We start from the raw sequence: 20,418 nt of genomic DNA, 5'->3' as shown, positions 1-20,418 counted from the left end.
CTTCTTTGTTGGGAGGAGGGGTTGCCACACATTACCCCCGAATTATTTTTTTTAATTTTTATTTAGAACTAAAAAAAATTTTGTGGGGGCCACACTGTGAGGCTTGTAGGATCTTAGTTCCCCGACCAGGGATCAAGCCCGGGCCCTCAGCAGTGAGCACAGAGCCCTAACCACTGGACCGCCAGGGAATTCCACCTCTTAATGATTGATATAGAGATGATTGGATGTAATTATTAAAACTTCATCAATAAGAAATTAAGGCAGAAAATGTAGGATACCACAAAAGAGGGACGGAAAAAAATTTTTACATAAACAATATTTTATCATTCTTCTGTCTCCAGTAGTTCTGTAGTGGCTCTGGAGAAACCTACTTTTTATTTTGTAATATGAATCAAGTATAATAAGCTAATAACATCCCAATATTTGAATTTCCCATTGTAACTTTTATTTTGCCACAGAACATGTAGTATGGATTTTGAGGGGAGTGAGGTGTGTTCTTCCTTCAGGATATTGAATTACCATGCTGCATTTTGTAAGTTTCATAGGCAATTAATTCACTTTTCAAGAAATCATTTGATTATGCTGAGTACAGGCTTCTTCAGGCAAACTTTAGAAGCCAGAACATTCAAAGAGGAATTTCTTACCAGTTTAAAGACAGCCTTATTGGATCATGGATTCATCCCTGGGGCAATGGCAATTCTAATTTGATAGGGCTTTTTTTTTTTTTTTTGTAAATGAGGTTATAATATACTTGAAAATATTTCAGTTGCTTCACTTATTTTTCTATGCTGTCTTTTTCTTAGGGTATGTATATTAAATCAACATATGATGGCCTCCATGTAATTACTGGAACTACAGAAAATGTAAGTATTCTAACATTTCATATTTTGGTGTGTGTTTTTCCTTTTATTGTTAAACAACTTATGTAACTCACATAATTGAGGTTGACTTCTGAGGACATGACAGATTAGGGTATAAAATTAAAAAGACATATTTAGTTAGTAAGTGCTTTTTTGGGGAGAATTTCAGTCATTTTAGTTAGTTTAGAATAGCTGTTTACCTGAAGTAAATCGGATGTTTTTTGTTCACAGCCAGAGATTTGTCTTTGTTAAGTATTTTCTGATTCGTGACAAGTTATTGTGACATCTAAAAGAATCCACTTCCATCTGTCACACAGTTTAGTTTTATTAGGAAACTTACCTCATGTAAGAAAGAAACATCAGATAAGTCAGGCTTTCTGAATACTTGAAGTATAATTGAACTTAATTCAGTGGAGGGGCAGCATGGTATAGATCAGTGTGTTTTCACAGTGAGGTCCGTCCCTGGACCAGAAGCATCAGCTTCCCTTGGGAATGCCCCACCCCAAACCCACTGAATTAGCTCTGGAGACCAGCCTGTTTCTTAATAAGAGATTCTGTTTTAACAGGTGGTTCTGAGACATGCTCCAGTTTGAGAACCACTGCAAGCAGTGGGTCAGAGTCCCTAGGCCTAGGCCCTACACCCAATTTTGCATTTTAATGGCAGTGTAATATTTGGCAAGTCATTTACCCTATCATTGATTTAATTTCCTCAACTGTAAATTGGAAATAATATATCAAATAATATATCATCTGCACTACATACCTCACTAGGTTGTTGTGAAAATCAAATAAGCTAATAAATATGAAATACTATGCTATAAAGAAAGAGCTACAGAAATGTGAAGTGATTGTGTTGGACATTAACACGATCAGTGTAATAGATTTGAATTGCATAGTAAGTCATTTTTTCTGCATTTGGTTGTCCCAGATTTCCATCCCACTCTCTTAAGCAGGTTCTGAGCTTTGAAATTTTTTCTTTTAGAAATTCTGACAAGTTGCATGTTTATACCATGTTCCTTCAAAGAAGGCTGAGGTGGAATTAGTTAATCTCAAGTTATTATTGTTCTCAACATTTTACCAGCATTTTCTTTTAAAAAAGACAACATTCTTTTCACCTGATTCACCTATTACTTTAATCATTTATTGATTTTTTTCCCCCTCCGCTTCACTTAGTTTCTTGTGAATGGTGAAACATAATATACATTGCAGTTGGATTGTTTTACTGGCTTCACATTGATATTAAATAAGAGAGTTATATGGGATCCAGAATATCAGTTATATGCATATTGTCAACTATTTAAAATTTTTAAATGCAGTGAGATGCTGCATAAACTATGCTCTTGTCGCTGATTGATCATTCTCATTGGTGTGTACATTCCCCTGATACTTTGTTTATTCATTTGTTCATTTAACAAACCTCTGCCTCATGTCTGCTGTGTTCCAGGCTTAGGACTAGGTATTGAAACAATTTTTAAGTTAAAGTAGCTTGCTGCCCCTAAGGAGTAAAAGTAGGGGTTTATCTGTGTAAACAGGTAGTGAAATTTGCATAGATAGACAAAGGAAAAAATAGTAAATATTGCCAAGTGAAATCAGGGAAGGAATCACAGAAATGGTCATTTTGAACTAACTGTATCTTGAAGAATTGATAGGAACATATCTCTGTATGTTGTATGGAGTCTGTAAAAAAAACTTGAGCGCTATATGCATTGCTTATATTACTCAGTAATATTTGATAAATGGATGAGTGACCAAAGAAAGATTAATTCTATGAGTAGTTCAGATATAAACCATATATTAAGAGTTATCATTTAATTCTTCTTTCTTGAAAATATTTTATTATTTTTGGTACCCTCAGTCATTTATCATTAGATCTGTGTTGAGTCTTAGTAAAGCTGCTCACTAAGTGGGTAAGTTATTTTGCTTTGCTGTGCCCTAGTTTCTTAGTTTTCTCCTATGTAAAATGAGGGGTTTGAATAAAATAGCTCTTTTAACACTGAAAGTCTATAGTTTGTATGAATTACTTCCTTTTTTACTCATCTGTGCAAAAAGTTGTTTCAGTTTCTTTGAATTTTATGTACCAACTATCATTTTCTTTTACATCATGACTTAGAGCCATTAGCTTGATTTTTTTTTTCATACTGTCCTTTTAAAAGATCAATTGTGAGCCAAAAGCACAGGAACTGACTCTATAGTTACAGCTCGGTTTAGGAACTTTTCAGAAATGTTACATGGTACTTGTTTGATTTGGTAGTTGCTGTAAAATAAATACTTGTTTTTTCTTGTTATGACACTATTCTTAGAGTTGGGTTCACATCCTGGATGAACTACCCTCTTAATTGTATGCTTGTGTTATTACTTCAGTAACTGGAATTCCCTGAGATACCATCTAATCTCGGTTTCCAGCCTCTAGCAAATAATTTTATTGGGAATTTTTTAATTCGTTAACTTGATTGTTTTAAGACTTATTTATTTTGGAAATAATTGGAAATTGGAAATGAATAAAAACTAAAGGAACTGGAAATCACTTTTAAAGAAAATCCTATTCCAGTGTCTCAAAAGTAGCATTTACTATGCAGATTGCATCACCATATCATTCTTCTTTACCTTTCAGTAGATACGAATGAGTAATATTACAGTATTTATAGTTGTGTTTGATAACTTAACACACATATGAATACACGAATATATTTTTTCATAAAAACACATTTTCTGTATATTCAAAAGTCCATATGCATATTATCATTAAAACGTCTAATAATATGCATAATCAATAATCGATAGTCACTAGAGGGAAAATAAAGAATAGAATTTTAAATTCATTATCCATACCTACAATATTATAAAATTTCTGTCTTAAATCTCATTTTAGTTTCCTAAAGACTTCATAAAACTTGTCAACATTAGCTTACCAAAGTTGTTTTTTGCTTGTTTTTGTTTTTAATGTCTTTGGGGAGTAAAGGAAAAAAATGATAAAATTGTTACATCCTGTAGAAATGCTGGCATTTTAGTTTATTTAATGTGATTTTATTTGCCTATACGTTACAGTGTATGAAACATAAGAAATAGGGTTCTCTTGTAGTTAGATACTTAGAGAGAGAATATTATATAATATAACTTTTAACTAGTGGCAATCCATCTTTTAATTTGCTTTTCTCATTTATTCAGGATTGATGGTATTAATGATGAAATAAATTAGCAATTTCATCATTAGTTGACAAAGCTTTGATGCTGATCATAAGCATGTACTTGAAAATACTTGTTTGCTGATGTTAATGTGAATTATTTGTATTAAATGAAAAAAATCAATGTTTAAAAGATAATGTTTTAACATATATATTTTTGAACCAGTTGCCCAATAGAGCCTGAGAGGGTTGTCTGTTTAAAGTGTGCAGTTATCATTTTCCCTTAATGCTGTCAGAAACATACTGGTCTTTTACAACATAAATACCTATATATTGTTTTACATTCCTGCTTTCTGTCATTAGTTATACATAGAATACAAATAGTATATCAAATATTAGTAACCATTTTTGCTAGTTTATTTTCTTGAAGATTATAATTAACTCTTGATCTAATTTAAAAGGGTGAACTTACTGTAGTGTTTCCATAGAGGAGAAATGACTGATAAAATTTATGCTCTTTATCATTTCCTTTATGTTAAATTTAGTCACCTGCAGATCGGTGCAAGAAAATCCATGCTGGTGATGAAGTGATTCAAGTTAATCATCAGACTGTGGTATGTATAATTACCTTACAAGTCAGTGGGAGACACTAATATAAAGATTGCCTAAAGCTTTGAAAGAATACCAGTGGAATGAAAGGCCTGTTTGTGTACAAAATAATTGAATAGCCTTTTTAAAAATAACTGACTATTTTTCTTAATTATCTGAAGAAATGTAAGGCATAGTTTTAAACGAACATGAGGAAATATTGGTGGTGGCTGAGTTTAGATGTACATTTCTATATGGACAGGTGCAGGATAATATAACCCTATGAACTGGGGTGATCATTTTGGAATAGAAATTAAAGTGACAGTGCATACAAATTCAACCTTTTCTTGATACAACTTTTAAGTTTCATTTTATAAATTATCAAATTACCTAGTAGATATGTTTTGTAACAGCATACATTCATTCATCTACTTTAACATTGATTTGTTCATTAAAGTGTCTGGCAGATTGGTTTATTTTAATGTCAGTTTTTAAATTTTAAATTGGAATAGCTGAATTGGCTTTTCATTTCCCAAAAGAGGACTATAGTTTAAGTTTTAAAACTATTGGCACTTAACTAAATAAGTTCATAAAATTTTTTTGCTCTATAAACCTCACAACTCCCTTTCTAGCTAAGAATGACAATGGCATTCTGTGCCTATGGTAGATTTTCAAGGGCAATTTTTCTTAATCTTAGATTGAGAAAATGAACATCATCTGATTTTCACTTTGGACTATTTTCTGTCTCAGTTGATCTATCTCTGCCAAAATAAAGTATAAAGTTTTTTTTAAAATGAAGTTAAAATTTAAATAATCTGATTATTGATTAATAATCCTCATTTTAAAAGAAAGTGTTTTTTTTTTCCTGGTAAATATTCTGCTTATGGCTCACTAACTCTTCAGAGTGAGTAATTATTTCCTGTTGTACCTTTAAACTAAATTTGGTTTTGCATGTTCTAGTCCTAGAAGAAAGGCTGTATTTTGGGGGTAAGAAGACTCATGTGAAAAGTCTGATCTTTCTTGGTGATTCTGATATTAAGGCAGATGCTATTTCAATTTTGGTTTTGAATAAACTGAGAAGTTTGTCATATTTTGGAGAGGCTCCTGAACACTGATAATTAAAGTTCTGATGTTTCTTCAATGAGTTCATTATCTAAGTGAATAAAAGTTAATGAAAGTTTGGAAAATTAAATGTGTGGGTGTAAAATTAATACTAATTATTGTTAGTTAATACTAATTAATGGAGACTATTGGTAATCGACAGAGCCTGTCTACACTATGACAATTTTGATGATAAGTTCTCATTACTAGAAACTATACAAAGCGATTGTCTTGAGTAAAGTTTCTTGTCCCCTAGGATGAGGATTTTGGGCAGTGGGATAAAGCAGCTGCTTCTTCTAATGTTCATGCTGCCTCCATTTCTACAATGTGACCTTAACAAATATGACATCTGTTGGATAGTTGGGCCTATTTCCAGTTGGTCAATTCTAAGAGGATAGAGATTAGTCTCTAATGAAAAATTGTTAAAATGATACTCTTTGTGGAGCAAAGATTCTCATGTCTATTGTATATGAAAGTCTTTAAAAGACTTCAAGTGAACTAATAAAATCTCTATGGATTGGTGATATTTATATACTGTGAGAATGTGTCAACACATCTTTGCATCACAGGAATATTCTAAAATATTAAAAACTACACAGAATGATGGTTGGGAGAACTTGCTTTCAGTTTTTGCTCTGAAACTGACTTACGGTTTTAAGTGAGTCATGGTAACTATTTAACTTTACCTTTTTAATGATAATAAACATAGCCAGCACTTACTGTGTTCTTACAGTGTGCCAAGCATCGTGTTAAGTAGTTTACATATTTTATGTCATTTACTCCTCACAATAATCCTATGAAGAAGGTGTAAGTGGAGATTGAATGAGCTCAAAGCTCACTGACTACAAGGCCCATGCTCTTACTTCAGTTTTATTATACTCCCTCCCCAAAGTCAAATTATAAAATTATCAAACAAAAGGGGAGGAATTCTAATAATCCTGTAAGTAAACCCCAGGATTCAGGGAGAGATTACATGGAGCCAAGGGTAGAGAAGAAGAGAGGAAGTGAGAATTTACGTAACTGGGGTAGGTTCAGCTGAACTGAAATTAGAAGTGGGGTTGAAATTTCACTTGACTGCCACTTCTTCACTCACTCCTTTCCTTCAGATAGACAAGATATGTAAAACACAATGCCAGGCACACATTAGGAGTTCAACAGAAACTAACTTTCCAACCTCCCTTCCTCCCTTTTACCTACTACAACAGTTGGGCCAATTGGAGCCCAGTTCCTTGACAGACTGCTACTACGACCTACAAATTGATTTTGGATGATAATAGAGACATTCTCTGTCAGGAAATTATGTTGAATTCCATGAAAGTAGCCTTTCTTAATAATGTGATCAATTACCAGATTGTCTTCTTTGTGTTCAAGTAGAGGCATAGTTGTGCAAGAATGGTACCTTTCGTTAAATGCACCCTACTCTGTCCTCTTTTTCTTGCTATTGCCTGCATTGTGGTCTGTGCAGTGCTTTTAACTTCTTACCAGACAATATACAGAGGTGGAGAAATGGACATTATCTGAGTTTTATTACTACAAAAGGTTTGCTAAGTTGTTAAATTAGCTGAAACAAGTATAAGTTATTTGCAGTCTGCAATTACCCCTTCTGTCCCTGCGTTCATAACCAGGGACATTAGGGGTTGGTTATGATATAATAATTACATTAAAGTATGGCCTAATACATTTGAAATACATATTTAATGATATTTTAATCCAGTAATTAACTGACCTGGATAGTGAGATTTTGCCAATATTATTCTATACCAATTTAGATTCAATAATGAAAAGAGTAATGTTCAGTTTTATATTTTGAATGTTATTAGCCCAGTTAGTAGTTTTCTGTAATTCTAAAATTTCCTACTGCTACAGGTAGTAATGTACAATATAAAATTTGATAACTTTTCTTATTATAAAATACCTAAAAAAGCAATATGAAATTTTTCCCTAAGAGTCTGAGAAAGTTAAATAATCACAGATGAATTCAAATACTATTTTTTGAAATTGCTAGTATGGTATATCTTCAAGATGTCCAATTAGATGTGTGTGTTTGTGTGTTTCTAGTTTGCTCATTTTTTTTAAAAGTACATTTTCTTATTTGAAATGAAACTGGAAGTTTTATGTCCTTTATCACGTTGCTATATTCTTTATTATAAGTGGCTTTTAAGCTTTTCTAATCAACCTACTTCTGTGGCTGAGAAACTGTGGCTGCCAGGTAGGAAGAAGAAAAAATCATGAACATCCAAGCAAAGCAGACTGAGTCCTATTGCATGTCTTCCCTGCCAGTGAAGATCCAACTCCTCAAAGGCTGCTGGAATCTCCCAAGATTTTTTCCACTTCATCTGCCACTACATTCCTCTCTGGGAGATACCTCGGCATAGTTTGAACCAACAGCTCTGCCCTCATGATGCACTTTTAACACTTTTTTTTTTTTAGCTGATGAGACTACTTATAGTTATTAAATCTATCTGGGCATATTCCTAATGAATCTGTTAAAATTTCATGTCAATGCTGTTTTTGGTGTGTAAGTGTTATAAAGATTCTATCCATACTAAAAACAGATATTTTCTTCTTAGGAATATCAGTTGAAAAGAGTGGGGTATGTGATGGTTGAATCCAGCATTTGGAAAATTTTCCTTTTATTTTGTGTATATACTAAAACATATTCACTATTATTTTGGAAGGTCTTCTGGAACCTGTTGACTACATTATGGCAAGAAATGGTTCAATAGATGGGGCTATAAATCCTACTGGGAAATAACTGGGTTGGGATAGTCAAGAAGAATATAGACTACAACAAATAGGGTGTTAGACATTGATCAGTGAGAGATGGAAGATGAACACTGTAAACTAGTGTGTTTTGTTACCCCCAAATGGTAAATGGTTGCTGAACAAGAATGCAGGTGATGGCAGAGGGGGTGGGGAGAAGGGAACAAGTTAAAGGACTATTGAGTTATCTCAAAAGGTCATTCTAACTTCATTTATGTAACTCTCAATGGCATCTCCCTTATTCTCTCTTATTCTCACTCTAGTCTCTCATTTTTTACTCTTTCTTCACCCTCTTGTTCCTTCAACCCCAGAACAACAGGCAAGTATTGTTTGAAAGGGAAACCAACGTAATCAGAATGGATGGAGAGTGTGGTGACCCATTAAAACCCAGCTCTCCCTTTCCCTCCCTCTCACCCTACCGCCCTGCCCCTGGACTTCAGCAGGAAGGAAGGAGTGGCTCATTGAGTGGAATCAGTACCACAGTATTGGCTAACACTGATGTGCTTTTTCTCTCTCTTTTTTAATTTGTTTAATTGTTGTCTTTATTTTTTTAGGTTTTTCTTCTAATTCAGTTTTCTTCTCCTTTCCTTTACCATCCTCATCTCTTCTCACTTGACTATTTCTCCTCCATTCTTCACCTCTTTCACGTTTTTTTTTAAATTCTTGCCTATTTTCTTCTGTTCTCCTTTCTCAAAAGAGAAAGTATTTATCTTATAATTCCTTATAACCAAAATATTGAAAACTGAGACCTCAAATGGCAGTATTTGCGGTGCACCTCCTTTCTTATTCCTGTAAACACAAGATGTTGCTGGAATACAGAGATTAAATATGTTAGCATGGTGTTTAACATATTGCTTAATAAATGGTTATGATAATATCCTAAAATAACTCTGTTAGGATTCTAAGAAATTGGTATTCTAAAACAGAGCACATGAATTGTTCTCTTTTGGAAGGGAGAAATATCATGAAGAGACACTTAACAAAAATTGAAAGAAATAATGCATCATAGTTTTCAGTTACTCATAGTAATATTTTATTTCAGGTTCTACCTTATGTAGTATGTCATTTATGAGATGGTGGTAGATTTTTTTTCTTTTATTTTACCTTGAATATCATGGATTTGATGAGATGTGTGGAAATTGGTTTTGAATTGCCACATATTGATATGTCATATATTTTATTTTCCCTAGAGAAATCAATTCATTACTTTATTATCCAGTATAATATTTTATGATTTTTCTGTCATCAAACTAAAATTATCTTAAGTCTTTATATAAAGGAGATAAGTTGTATGATACCTTAATATTGGTAACTTCCTGTGAACCAATTTATTTTTTCTGCAGATCTCTGCATCCTGATTTCTTTCTTATTTATGCAGTTCTTACTAGCTTCACCAGGAAAAGACTAATTGGTTTTAAACATGATTAACGCTAATTTATTTTTATTATTAGAAACATCTTTCAGTGTCAACGTACAGTTAATATGGTTTAGTTATTTTACATGGAATTTTAGAAGGTTTCCATATTAAGTGATTATTTTGTATGTTTCAAATGTATCTGTTGGCTGATGTTCTTACCAACTCTGGCTTATTAAGTGTGCAACTCATTTGCATATCAGTGTCAATAACTATATCCCTTTTCCTACATCTATCAGAAAGGCAAAAGTTGGCCAGTCACAATTCCCTGATTTACTTTCTGTCTGTAGTAGGGGTGGGCCATTAGTAGATAACAGTTAACTGCCTAATGAAGATAAAAAATTATTGCATGAAAGGGAAACACATTAGAACATCATAAAGTAGGAAATTCAAGAGATAATTAAAAAGTCTCATATTCTTTTCAGGTTATTTAGCCCTAGGATTTAAATATAAGTTTCATCCACTAAATTAATATTCTGATCAGCTTGGTGGCTGAAATTTTAGGTAATGTAACCACTGATCACTTTCACATTCCCTTTCATCTTATTACTCTAATACTGGGCAATAAGGGGAATTTAAAATTGAGACAAATGGCAGAGAGAGTTCCCTGTGGCCCCATTTAGAGCTGACACTGAGTTACCTTTTTTGTCTGAGTTGTTGCATTTCTGATAAAATGATTTCTAAAGATAACTTCTATAGTGAAAGTATTTATAACCATTATGGAAGTTCTTAAACTAAAATGTTTTATTAATAAAGATGTAGAATGCTGTTTATTTAGCTTTATAAATGCATATATACACATTCTTTGGTTTTGTTTTGATAAATATAGTCATCTATTGCAATATTTGCTAGTATTTTCAAATACACATATCTGTTAAATGTCTACCAGTAAATGACATTATAAAAATTATTCATAGAAAAGCTGTAGATTTTTAAACATGTTACTTTTTGAATACTAGGGCTTTGGTTCCTTTTAATTATATTTTTCGTTTAGATTCCTAAATTAAATTTAAGCTGAATTTTTTCATAAGTATAGACTTTTTTTTATTCTTCTCAGAATTCTTATAAATAGGATCTATAGATTTTTAGATAACAATGCTTTGTTTCATCCCTTAGCTTTGGTGACTAAGACTTTTTATTTTAAAATACACGTATTTCCAATGTCTTTGCAAGGAGAACAGAAATGAAACATAGGAAGGAATGGCTGAAATGTAATAATTTCCATACATGTGCAAATACAAAATGGTGTTAAAATTTAACCTATGCAAATATGTTTATAAAAATTTTAGTTAAAAACCTGTATTATTGTGGTTCTTTTGAAATAGCTTACTGATTTTGGGGGGAATGAGGTTCTGTGATATGACAAAAGATTCATCCCCACAGTCTTTCACTGTGATGTGATTGTCTTCCTTCTCCATGTCTCCCTAGCAGAGTCTCTCAGACTCACTCAATTTTATGTTTTGGAGAAGTTAAAGAATACCATGAATGATAATGAAATAAAAATAAAATGAGCTTCAATTTAGTTTTCTATAGCATATACGAATGTAAACCATGAAGCCCCCCAAATAAAATTTTGCTCTTCAGAGGCCAAAATATTACCAAATAGTGTACTGAGCTGGAAGAAGGGGGAGAGAGCAGTAGGTTCAAGATGCTAAACTATACCCATAGTTTTTAAATCAGCTTGCCACAGAAGCAGAGATACCAGTAATACAAAGGCTGCCGTTAATATAAGTGTTAGGTAACAGGAGATAATGCAAGTAATAGGTTATGGAAATGTATCACCTTTGGTGAAAACATTGTGGGTGATTTGTAGAACTTAATGGAAAAAATTATGATTCTTATTTTCTTCCTCCCATGAACTTTCTCATGAGCCAATCAAGAAATTCTGATTTAACCCTCAGAACTTCTTGGTTACAGAGAAGGACTCCTGGAAGATGGTGTACAATAGGTGAGAAACAAAGTACTAGCTTCTTGTAGTCTCCAAGTTGGCTTTCTCTCTTGGACTCCCTGTCCATCTTCAGAAGTGAGAAACTGTGTTCTCTATGCTTTCTCTTTAAATATAACACACAGACACAGACACACACACACACACACACACACACATTATATATGTGACTGTCTGTGAAACGCACATGAAAATATTAACTACCAAAACATATGTGTAAATTCAAATTGTGAGCAGCTCAACACGGTCCAACTTTTACAGTAAAATTAAGCCACATAAAAAACAAATGCTTTGATGTATGCAGTCTTATTTCACTGGACAAGTGCCTTTTAAAGTTAAGGAGACTGTGAGGTGAAGAGTGGCTCAGTGAATAAAGACATAAAATTGTGGAGTTTTTCCTCTAATGAAAATAAAACTTTTTAATTCCCATATTCCTTCTTTTCGAATGTTTGTTCCTTTCATGTTCTCCCAAGATTGTCTCTTCTAATCATGTTTGTAAAAAATATCAGTACTAAGGTTTTATTTAAAATAGATAACACCTTGGGTCATTTCTGAATACTCTGAAATACCTATTTAAATTACTCCATGTTGGAATTTAAGGTCACTTTTTTTTTTTGCATTTAGTTACTTAACCAAATGCATACCTTTCAGCTTATATTTCTTTATATTTGAACCGTAGGTAATTCTCTGTTTCTATTCAGTAAATGAATGATTGTGGAAGAGCAAAATTAGGATATCTCCAAATATACTATAGTTTAATATTGTAAGACTTTATCATTAGTATTATGTGAAAAAAATAAATTTAGGTGAAGGTGAAGTTTGTAGATTGGTACTCAAATTTAGTAGTTCTAGGATCTTTGAAAGATATTGTGTATCAAAATTCATTACTTCTGAAATGTTTTAAAATGTTTTAGTAATGCAGGGGAACAGATCACTATGATAAATATCTCAGCACCAAAAAATTTGGCAAAAACAGTGTCATTAGTCTCAGGGTGATGGGTTGTATATTGGATTAAGTCTCTTCAGTGCTTTTAAAAAGAGAAGAACGTTTGGGTATAGTGTGACATATCATCAGACATTCATATAGGCACACTTCAAGTCTCTGAAATTTCCTTTGTGAAGAGGTATCATTTATACATTACAAACTGTTAGTAAGAGCCAGTGTATACACAGGAGCGTGTGTAATTGTTAATGAATGGATCTGTTACTTTGTCTTCTGAAGGATAATAACTTTGAAAATCTTTTAAGAATGTCCTATCTTCCTGCTTGTATGTGTAGAGATGTTTTCTTGTAACTCCAAATACAGTTGTGACAAAGGTAAAGGTCTAAATTGATAGGCTTACATTCTTACCTTTGTTTTTTAACTTTGCCTACTTGGGACCATAGAATAGAGATTCTTTTCATATGTTGGTCAAATAATTCACCAGCTATTGTTTCAAGATCAGATAGGCTAGAGAAAGTCCTAAAGGGGTCAGAGACAACTTCTTCCCTCTATGTACAAAGAGGAAAGGAAGAGTATCACCTCTTCAGCACCAACCCCAAAGTCTTTTGTGCATCTAATCTGGGCAACCCATTGTCCAAGGACCTGCCCACTTATGTTGTGTTAACCCAAGAACCCCTGGTATCCTCTTCAGCCTGATCAAAGCAATTACAAGCCCCATCTACAAGAAAGCAGAGCCTCTGGCTTTTAACTCTTGGGATACCTTAAAAACTGTCTTGGACAATTTTAATCCTATTTGTGTTGTATATAAAATGCATTTCAATGTCCAGGTTGGGGATTACATTTAACTAGTAAGACTTGCCATTGTTTAGGGACACTGACTTTTGCTACCTGGACAATCAGGAAGGTAATATTAGTAGTTCGGCGTATGTGAAAAGCAGGTCATCTTTAATAATAAGGCATATTTTGTGTAAGATGTATAAGTGGGTTTTTAAAGTTCATTCCAATCCATGAACTTAATGTGAATGAAATATTCTCTTAAAATATTGAGAAAGAGAAACTTGGACTATGTACAACCACTACAAAATATTTTTCTAAAAGAAAACTTTCCTAACAGTGTTTATAAAATAATAAAGCAGAATCTTTCTATGACAAATAGCAACTATATCCACGGTTATATTCCTTGTCATAAATCACTATGACTTTAGGTCTGAAGTATCCAGGATATAAATACTGGTTTCTTTTCAAATGTTCATTTATAAGAAAGTTTATTTGGTAATTTGAGGGAAACAATGTCTATTATAGCTTTAGTATCAAGTATATTACATTTAGAGAAAAATTTAAAACTACATCTTGGTTTTACATACAAAACTAAACTCCCTTTGGAGTTTTAAGGCACTTTATTGTCTCTGAAACATTTACATTCTCATGTCACCATATCGTTTCACTAGTTGAGTTATCAACAAACACTGATTAAGTCTCTGCCATTTGTAAGGCATTGATTGCAGGTATATCCAGACAAATAAGACTCAGTTTTTATCCTAAAAAAAAAAGCCCTCAAAAAGTTTTGTGAGGGTAGATGAAGGGGGGGTAAGGAAAAATAGGTAACTTTAATAAGAGGCAGTGCATGAAAAAAATGCCACTGGAGAGATACAAACAGTATACCATGAGATCACATGAGGAAAATAAGGTTCTAGCTGTAAGAGGCTTTATGATGGTACTGCATTTAATAAGTGCCATTATGGATACGTAAGATTTTATAGGTGGGAGAAAAATTGCAAATAGAAGGAAGAACGCTTTTGCAAGGATATAGCTAGGGGAAAAGCACAGTGTTCGAGGGGAACATAATAACTACCTTCACCAACTCTTCCACCCATACTGAACTACCGAAAGTTGCTCAAACTGGTTTTACCTTGTCTCACGGCTTTCTTCACTCCCTCAACCTCCAGATCACCTTCACGTGTCCAATTCCTAAGAAATTCAGCTTAGACTAATAGGAAACCTTCCCTGAACCCTCAAGAATGGGTTAGATGCCCCTTTGGGAGGCTCCCATTTCACCCTGTATCCATTCTATTGACGTACTTCTCTTAATTTATTGTAAATGTTCATTGACCTGCTCATCTCTTGCCTGTTCATTATGCTTTTTTTTTCTTTTTTTTTTTTGATACGCGGGCCTCTCACCGTTGTGGCCTCTCCCGTTGCGGAGCACAGGCTCCGGACGCGCAGGCTCAGCGGCCATGGCTCACGGGCCTAGCCGCTCTGCAGCACGTGGGATCTTCTGGGACCAGGGCACGAACCCGTGTCCCCTGCATTGACAGGCGGACTCTCAACCACTGCGCCACCAGGGAAGCCCCATTATGCTTTTTAATGAGTCACAGGTTGCACTGCAAGTACCATTGTATCCATAGTACATGGCACGTAATAAATACTTAGTGATTCTATAAGTTATAATATCTAATCTTAAAAACATATTAAAATATTCTAGACATGAGCAAGTCACTGCCTTCAAGACAGTCGTTGTCTAGTATAGCTGTTCTTAAAATGTGGTTCCCAGACCTGTAGCATCAGCATCATTTGGGAACTTGTGGGAAAAAAATGTAAATTCTAGGGCCCCACCTCAGGCCTACTGGATCAAAAACTCTGGGGTTTCCAGGAGATTCTAACACATTCTGAAGTTTCAGAACCACATTAAAGAAAAATAATATGAGACAGCTATGGCCATATTGGCAAAGGACCTATTTGATGAATTGATTCTTTAGTTAGGCCTTTGGAGAGCTTTTCAAAGGTTTTGAGGGGAAGAACACTTCTGTACTGTAGCAGTATTTTGGAGCTGCAAAAGATCAGAGTAGAAAGAGCCGGGAGGACTCTGTTTTAAGTCTAACAGTCAGGTATCCAAGCCAGAAGTAAGGCAGTGAGAGGAAGTATTAATTGCTAGAATCTATTCTTTAGGATACATGTGGATTAAAAAGAGGGGGAACTGTCAAAGGTGACTCCATACTCAAAACTTGAGAGAATGATAGGGAACTTTTTGTTATTGCTGTTGAATGAGAACAGGGAGCTAAGTTTGGTTTTTAAAGTGTTGCATTCGTTTGAACTACCACTACTACTATGTTTGTAATCTTGGCCAAGAAAACTTAATCTCTTTTTGCTTCAGTTTCTTCACATGTAAAATGGGTTTAATTGTTTACTTCCTAGGGCTGTCATAAGAATGAAAATATAAGTGAAAGGAATGTAATATAGGTAGGAAGAATCTAGCTTAGTGAATTACTGGTGTTTGATTATTCAGTAGCTATTAGTATGGATGAACTGAACTGTTGGAAATATGTCACGAGTTCTTGATAGGGAGCAGGGATGGTTAGAAAGATTTGGGATTCATGCAGCAAGTTGTTAGTGGAAGCTCTGGGAAGAGAAGAAATTATTGTAAGAAGACAGCATGAAATATTAGGGGTAGAACACTTAGCCTAGAGGAAATACCTGAATTTATTGGTTGTAAGGAGGAAGAAAAGATGGAGGACAAGTAATCAGAGATGTGCCAGGACCACATCCTTTTACTAAAGCTCATCTGTTGTCATCTATTTGCACTTTCCTACCCATTCTGCGTATTAGAGTTGTAATGTATTGTGGTTTTGGAAGTCTAATCTAATCCTTTAGCCTGTGCAAGAATATTTAAATGTCTCTTTTGGTGTTGAGTTCACTTTTCCACAAGTCAGCCAATTCCTTTTTGGATGTCTTTGATTATTAAAATGTTTTTCTTCATATGTATCCCAAACCCATTATCTCTTAAAGTTTTGTACCTTATTTAATTCCTTCCTATGTTAGGATCCCATTAGCCTCCCTTCTTCCTTCTTTCAAAGCTCCCTGTATCTCCTTGTACAGAAAGACTTTCATTGCACCCAATGTAAAGAATACTTTACAATCATTTTTCATATTACTGTTGTATCTTCACATGGCTTTTAATTCAGGTCTATCACACTTAATACTTTAAAATCATAGCCAGAAACTCAAATGACGAAATGGAAAACTAATCTTGAAAAATGATTAACACGCATTGATATATTTTATCTATTTTGACGTGTATGTACTGTTACATTTAGCTCCGAACACGGGGCTCCCAAATTTCTTGAAGTTGTAACCTGTATACCTGCCTCATTTCATCATACCATCTACTCATGTCCCCCTATAATCTGTCAACCATAAATATCTTAATAACAATTAAAGAGAAATAAATTTATTTCAGTAGTTCATTACACTTAATTATATGTTCGAAGATATGTGAGGGTGTCACAGAACCAGAGCTGAGAATTATTTTTCCTGGAGCTCTAAGACCATTCCATATTTGCCCTTGAATAGAACATGGTACAACCCAATAAATGGGGACAGTTGTTAAGAATAATATGCAGTAGAAAAGATAGAAAGTAATGAAGAAATGATCCAAGTCAGGGAGCTTGAGAAAGGACTAAGGAAAAAAGGATTATTCGCATGAGAGGCATGTTGTCTGGTTGCTGTTTATATGTATACAAGTACTGGGATGGGACTGATATAGCTAAAACCTACCTGTTATTAAGGAAAATGTTACACATAGGCTCGGAATTACTCAGCCAGCTTCATTCCTATTCAATAATTTCCACATGAACCTGAGTTAACACTTAAGTGAGGTATCTACTGAAATCGTTCATTGAATAAAAAAAAACAACAGATAATGTAGTTCTTGACTTACTGTGCACAGTTGAATAATAATTTTGTTTTTCTTTTGATAATCATATAAAAGTATAATGCACAGAGCAGATGTCATTTCCCCATCACCACCTTTTACTGTTTTAAATAGTGTTATCTTTCTGGTTTTGTTCTTTTTTGTGGGAATTTTCCATCCATAACAAACAGTCCTAACTAGATACTTCATAAAATTCACAATTTTCTGACTGGAATATTACTATTCATACACTAGGTCCATTTATTTTATTGATTTTATTGTTTATAAAAATAACATGTTTATTGCCAGAAGTTCAGGAAATAAAAGAATAAAGAAGAAAATATATATTGTAGTCTGTACTCCCCTTTAATGTAACCATTGTTAATGGTGTTGTATAGCTTTCTGTGTTTTCTATATTTATATAAATTTTTTTACAAAAGTAGAATTGAAGTACATTAGCTATTTTTAAACTTTTTTCTACACAATTTTTATACCCCATACTAATGGGAATGTACATAATGTACAGTTTTTCATTGGTTTGAACAGTACTGCAACACACATGTTGCACATTTATCTCTGGGCTCTTATCCAATCATTTTCTTTTGGCAGTGAAAGTAGAATTTGGGAGTCAAAGTTAAATACTTCATATGGGTCACTTTTTAAAAGATATTGCTAATCTTATGTTAGTGAGTGTGGGAAGGCTGATGAAAAAGTAGTAGAGTTATATAATTTTCTGCCATTAAGTAACATTCAGCTATAAAATTTAAGAGTAACCGAATTATTAGTTTCTCATCAAAAAACAATTTCACTTTCTCATGGAGAAACAATTCTGGTTTTTGGAATTGTGTATTCAAAAAGAGCATAGCGAAACTGTGAAAAACCAGGATGAATCAAATTACACTGAACGTTACACTGGAAAACACCATCTAGCCCTAAAATTTTCAACTAGTCACAATGATTATGTCGTACAAGAAAATGGAAAGAAATTGGTGGGTAGAAATCAATGTGTAATTCGTTGTCAAGAGTAGATAGGCTGAAAGAAGGGTACAGTCATCATATTGAGTGCTTTAGTATAGTTAGCAATTATTTGAGTAAATAAAGTAAATGATAAAAAGTGGTTATACTCTTTGTATAAACACTGTGTTTTCTCCCTCCAAACCTGGAACTCAGAAATCTGCTCGCATATTTTTTTGGCGAGCAAAATGAATACTTGGATTTGAACTAACTTTGCTTTGACGCTTGGCTCATAGAAATGGCTGTAGGGATACTACGTAGCTATCAGAAGAATCAGAATCAAAGTAATGTACCTTTGGGGACATAATAATCTCCACTTATATAGAATGGGAGACATTTGACCAGTTCCATTACTGTAGCTGATCCACATTAATGTGATTTTTGAAAAAACTGGCAGCCTCTATTCGTGGTAGGCAAGTATCATAATGATCATTTTGATTCATATCTGAGACCCCTGAGGTTTTAAGTATTATAATGTCTTGCTTCTTTTTTGTCCTAACTCTTTCTCTTCACCATCACTCAGTTCAGCTATAGTAGAGGTTATAGTTTAAATGAATGGTCACTCATATAAACTAAAGTCTCCCATTATCCTACAGTGGCTGTGGTCCAGAGTACCTCTTCATCATAGTCTCTGGGATCTGTGCTTCTTTTGATGCAAGTGCTCATTCTTTACAGTTTGAGCCTTATTTTCCAGGCAAAAACATGATGAATAATAGGCAAAGGCACCCATTCCCTTTCGTTAGGTACCTAGGAAGAAACTAGATCACTGTTCAGACCATTTGCTAAGTCCTGCTTGCAATCCAGGATAAATTTTGACCCAATGTATTTGTATAAAACACCCTGGAAAATTCTAATCCATTAGTGTTGGAATAAAAGGTTATTCTCTCTTTTAAATGTGAAGTGTATTTTTTAAACCTTGGAATAATAGATTTTTTAATGTGTTTCTTTAAAGCATACTTCTAGGATTTCAGATAACTGCATAACCAGCATGTCTTAAAAGCAAAGTAACAAAAATTATTCTGTGTTCAAAAATTTAAAAGGATGATAAGTAATTTAACATGGATAACAGTAGAGCCAGGTTTCAGGACATTTATCAAGTACTTCTGTTTAATTATACAATATGTTTTGAGGTGATATTCAAATAATGGCTTCATTAAATTTAGCACATTATATTTTAAGTTTATAGGGTCTTTTGGAACACATTTCCAATAGCTGCTGCATTAGAGTAGCATTACCTTGTCGTTTCTTATTCTATCTTTATATCGTGGTTAAAGGTTTATTTTATTGATGCTGTCTTCCCCGCTCAGAATGTTTCCTTGGTGTGTCACTACCAGCTACTGGTAGTATAATGTCAGTCTAACTTAGGGACACTTATCTCTAAAAGATGGTGATGAGAAAGCATGTGGTGTAGTTCTTAAGCTCAGGACATTGCCAAATCCTTGTTTCAGGCATGCGGATTTTTAAATTGTTACTTGTGAACAAAGCTTGGATCTAGACCTTGTGCAGCATTAATGATGACATAATTTCTTTAAATTCTAAATTACTCCATTGGTAGGATACCATTTTAGTCTCTGCTTAGACTGGTAAATGTCCATTATGTTATCTCATAATGGTATGGACTCTAAATGCAATAACATGGTTAATCAACTCAAAAATAAAATTTCTTTCTTGAGTTTATATCTCCTGAAAATTGATAGGATGGTACACCAATTATGTGATTTTCTTTTTTTTTCTTACTAATCTTATTAAAGGGGGAGAACATTAAATCTTTGAATACTGTACCTCAATTTTATTGTAATGATTTTGCTGGTTACCAGGTGGGGTGGCAGTTGAAAAATTTGGTGAATGCACTACGAGAGGACCCGAGTGGTGTTATCTTAACTTTGAAAAAGCGACCTCAGAGCATGCTTACCTCAGCACCAGCTTTACTGAAAAATATGAGATGGAAGCCCCTTGCTCTGCAGGTAATGAAGCTTAATCA

At 33.8% G+C, this 20,418-nt stretch overlaps 1 protein-coding gene across 6 annotated transcripts in view; it reads left to right on the top strand.

Moving 5' to 3' along the window:
* Positions 1-20,418, top strand: part of CNKSR2 (connector enhancer of kinase suppressor of Ras 2) — a 258,125-nt gene that overhangs the window by 118,337 nt on the left and 119,370 nt on the right. For 4 of the 6 annotated variants that reach the window (XM_067724238.1, XM_067724239.1, XM_067724237.1 and 1 more), the window contains exons 7-9: positions 804-863; positions 4,528-4,596; positions 20,255-20,401. In XM_067724238.1, coding sequence (XP_067580339.1) covers positions 804-863; positions 4,528-4,596; positions 20,255-20,401 — 276 coding nt within the window. The remainder of the gene's footprint in view (positions 1-803; positions 864-4,527; positions 4,597-20,254; positions 20,402-20,418) is intronic. The other 2 variants (XM_067724242.1, XM_067724241.1) reach the window with 1 other exon arrangement.

This window comes from Pseudorca crassidens, chromosome X, assembly GCF_039906515.1.
Source record: "Pseudorca crassidens isolate mPseCra1 chromosome X, mPseCra1.hap1, whole genome shotgun sequence".
NCBI classification, from domain to species: domain Eukaryota; kingdom Metazoa; phylum Chordata; class Mammalia; order Artiodactyla; family Delphinidae; genus Pseudorca; species Pseudorca crassidens.
This window is presented reverse-complemented; position numbering and strand designations above follow the sequence as displayed.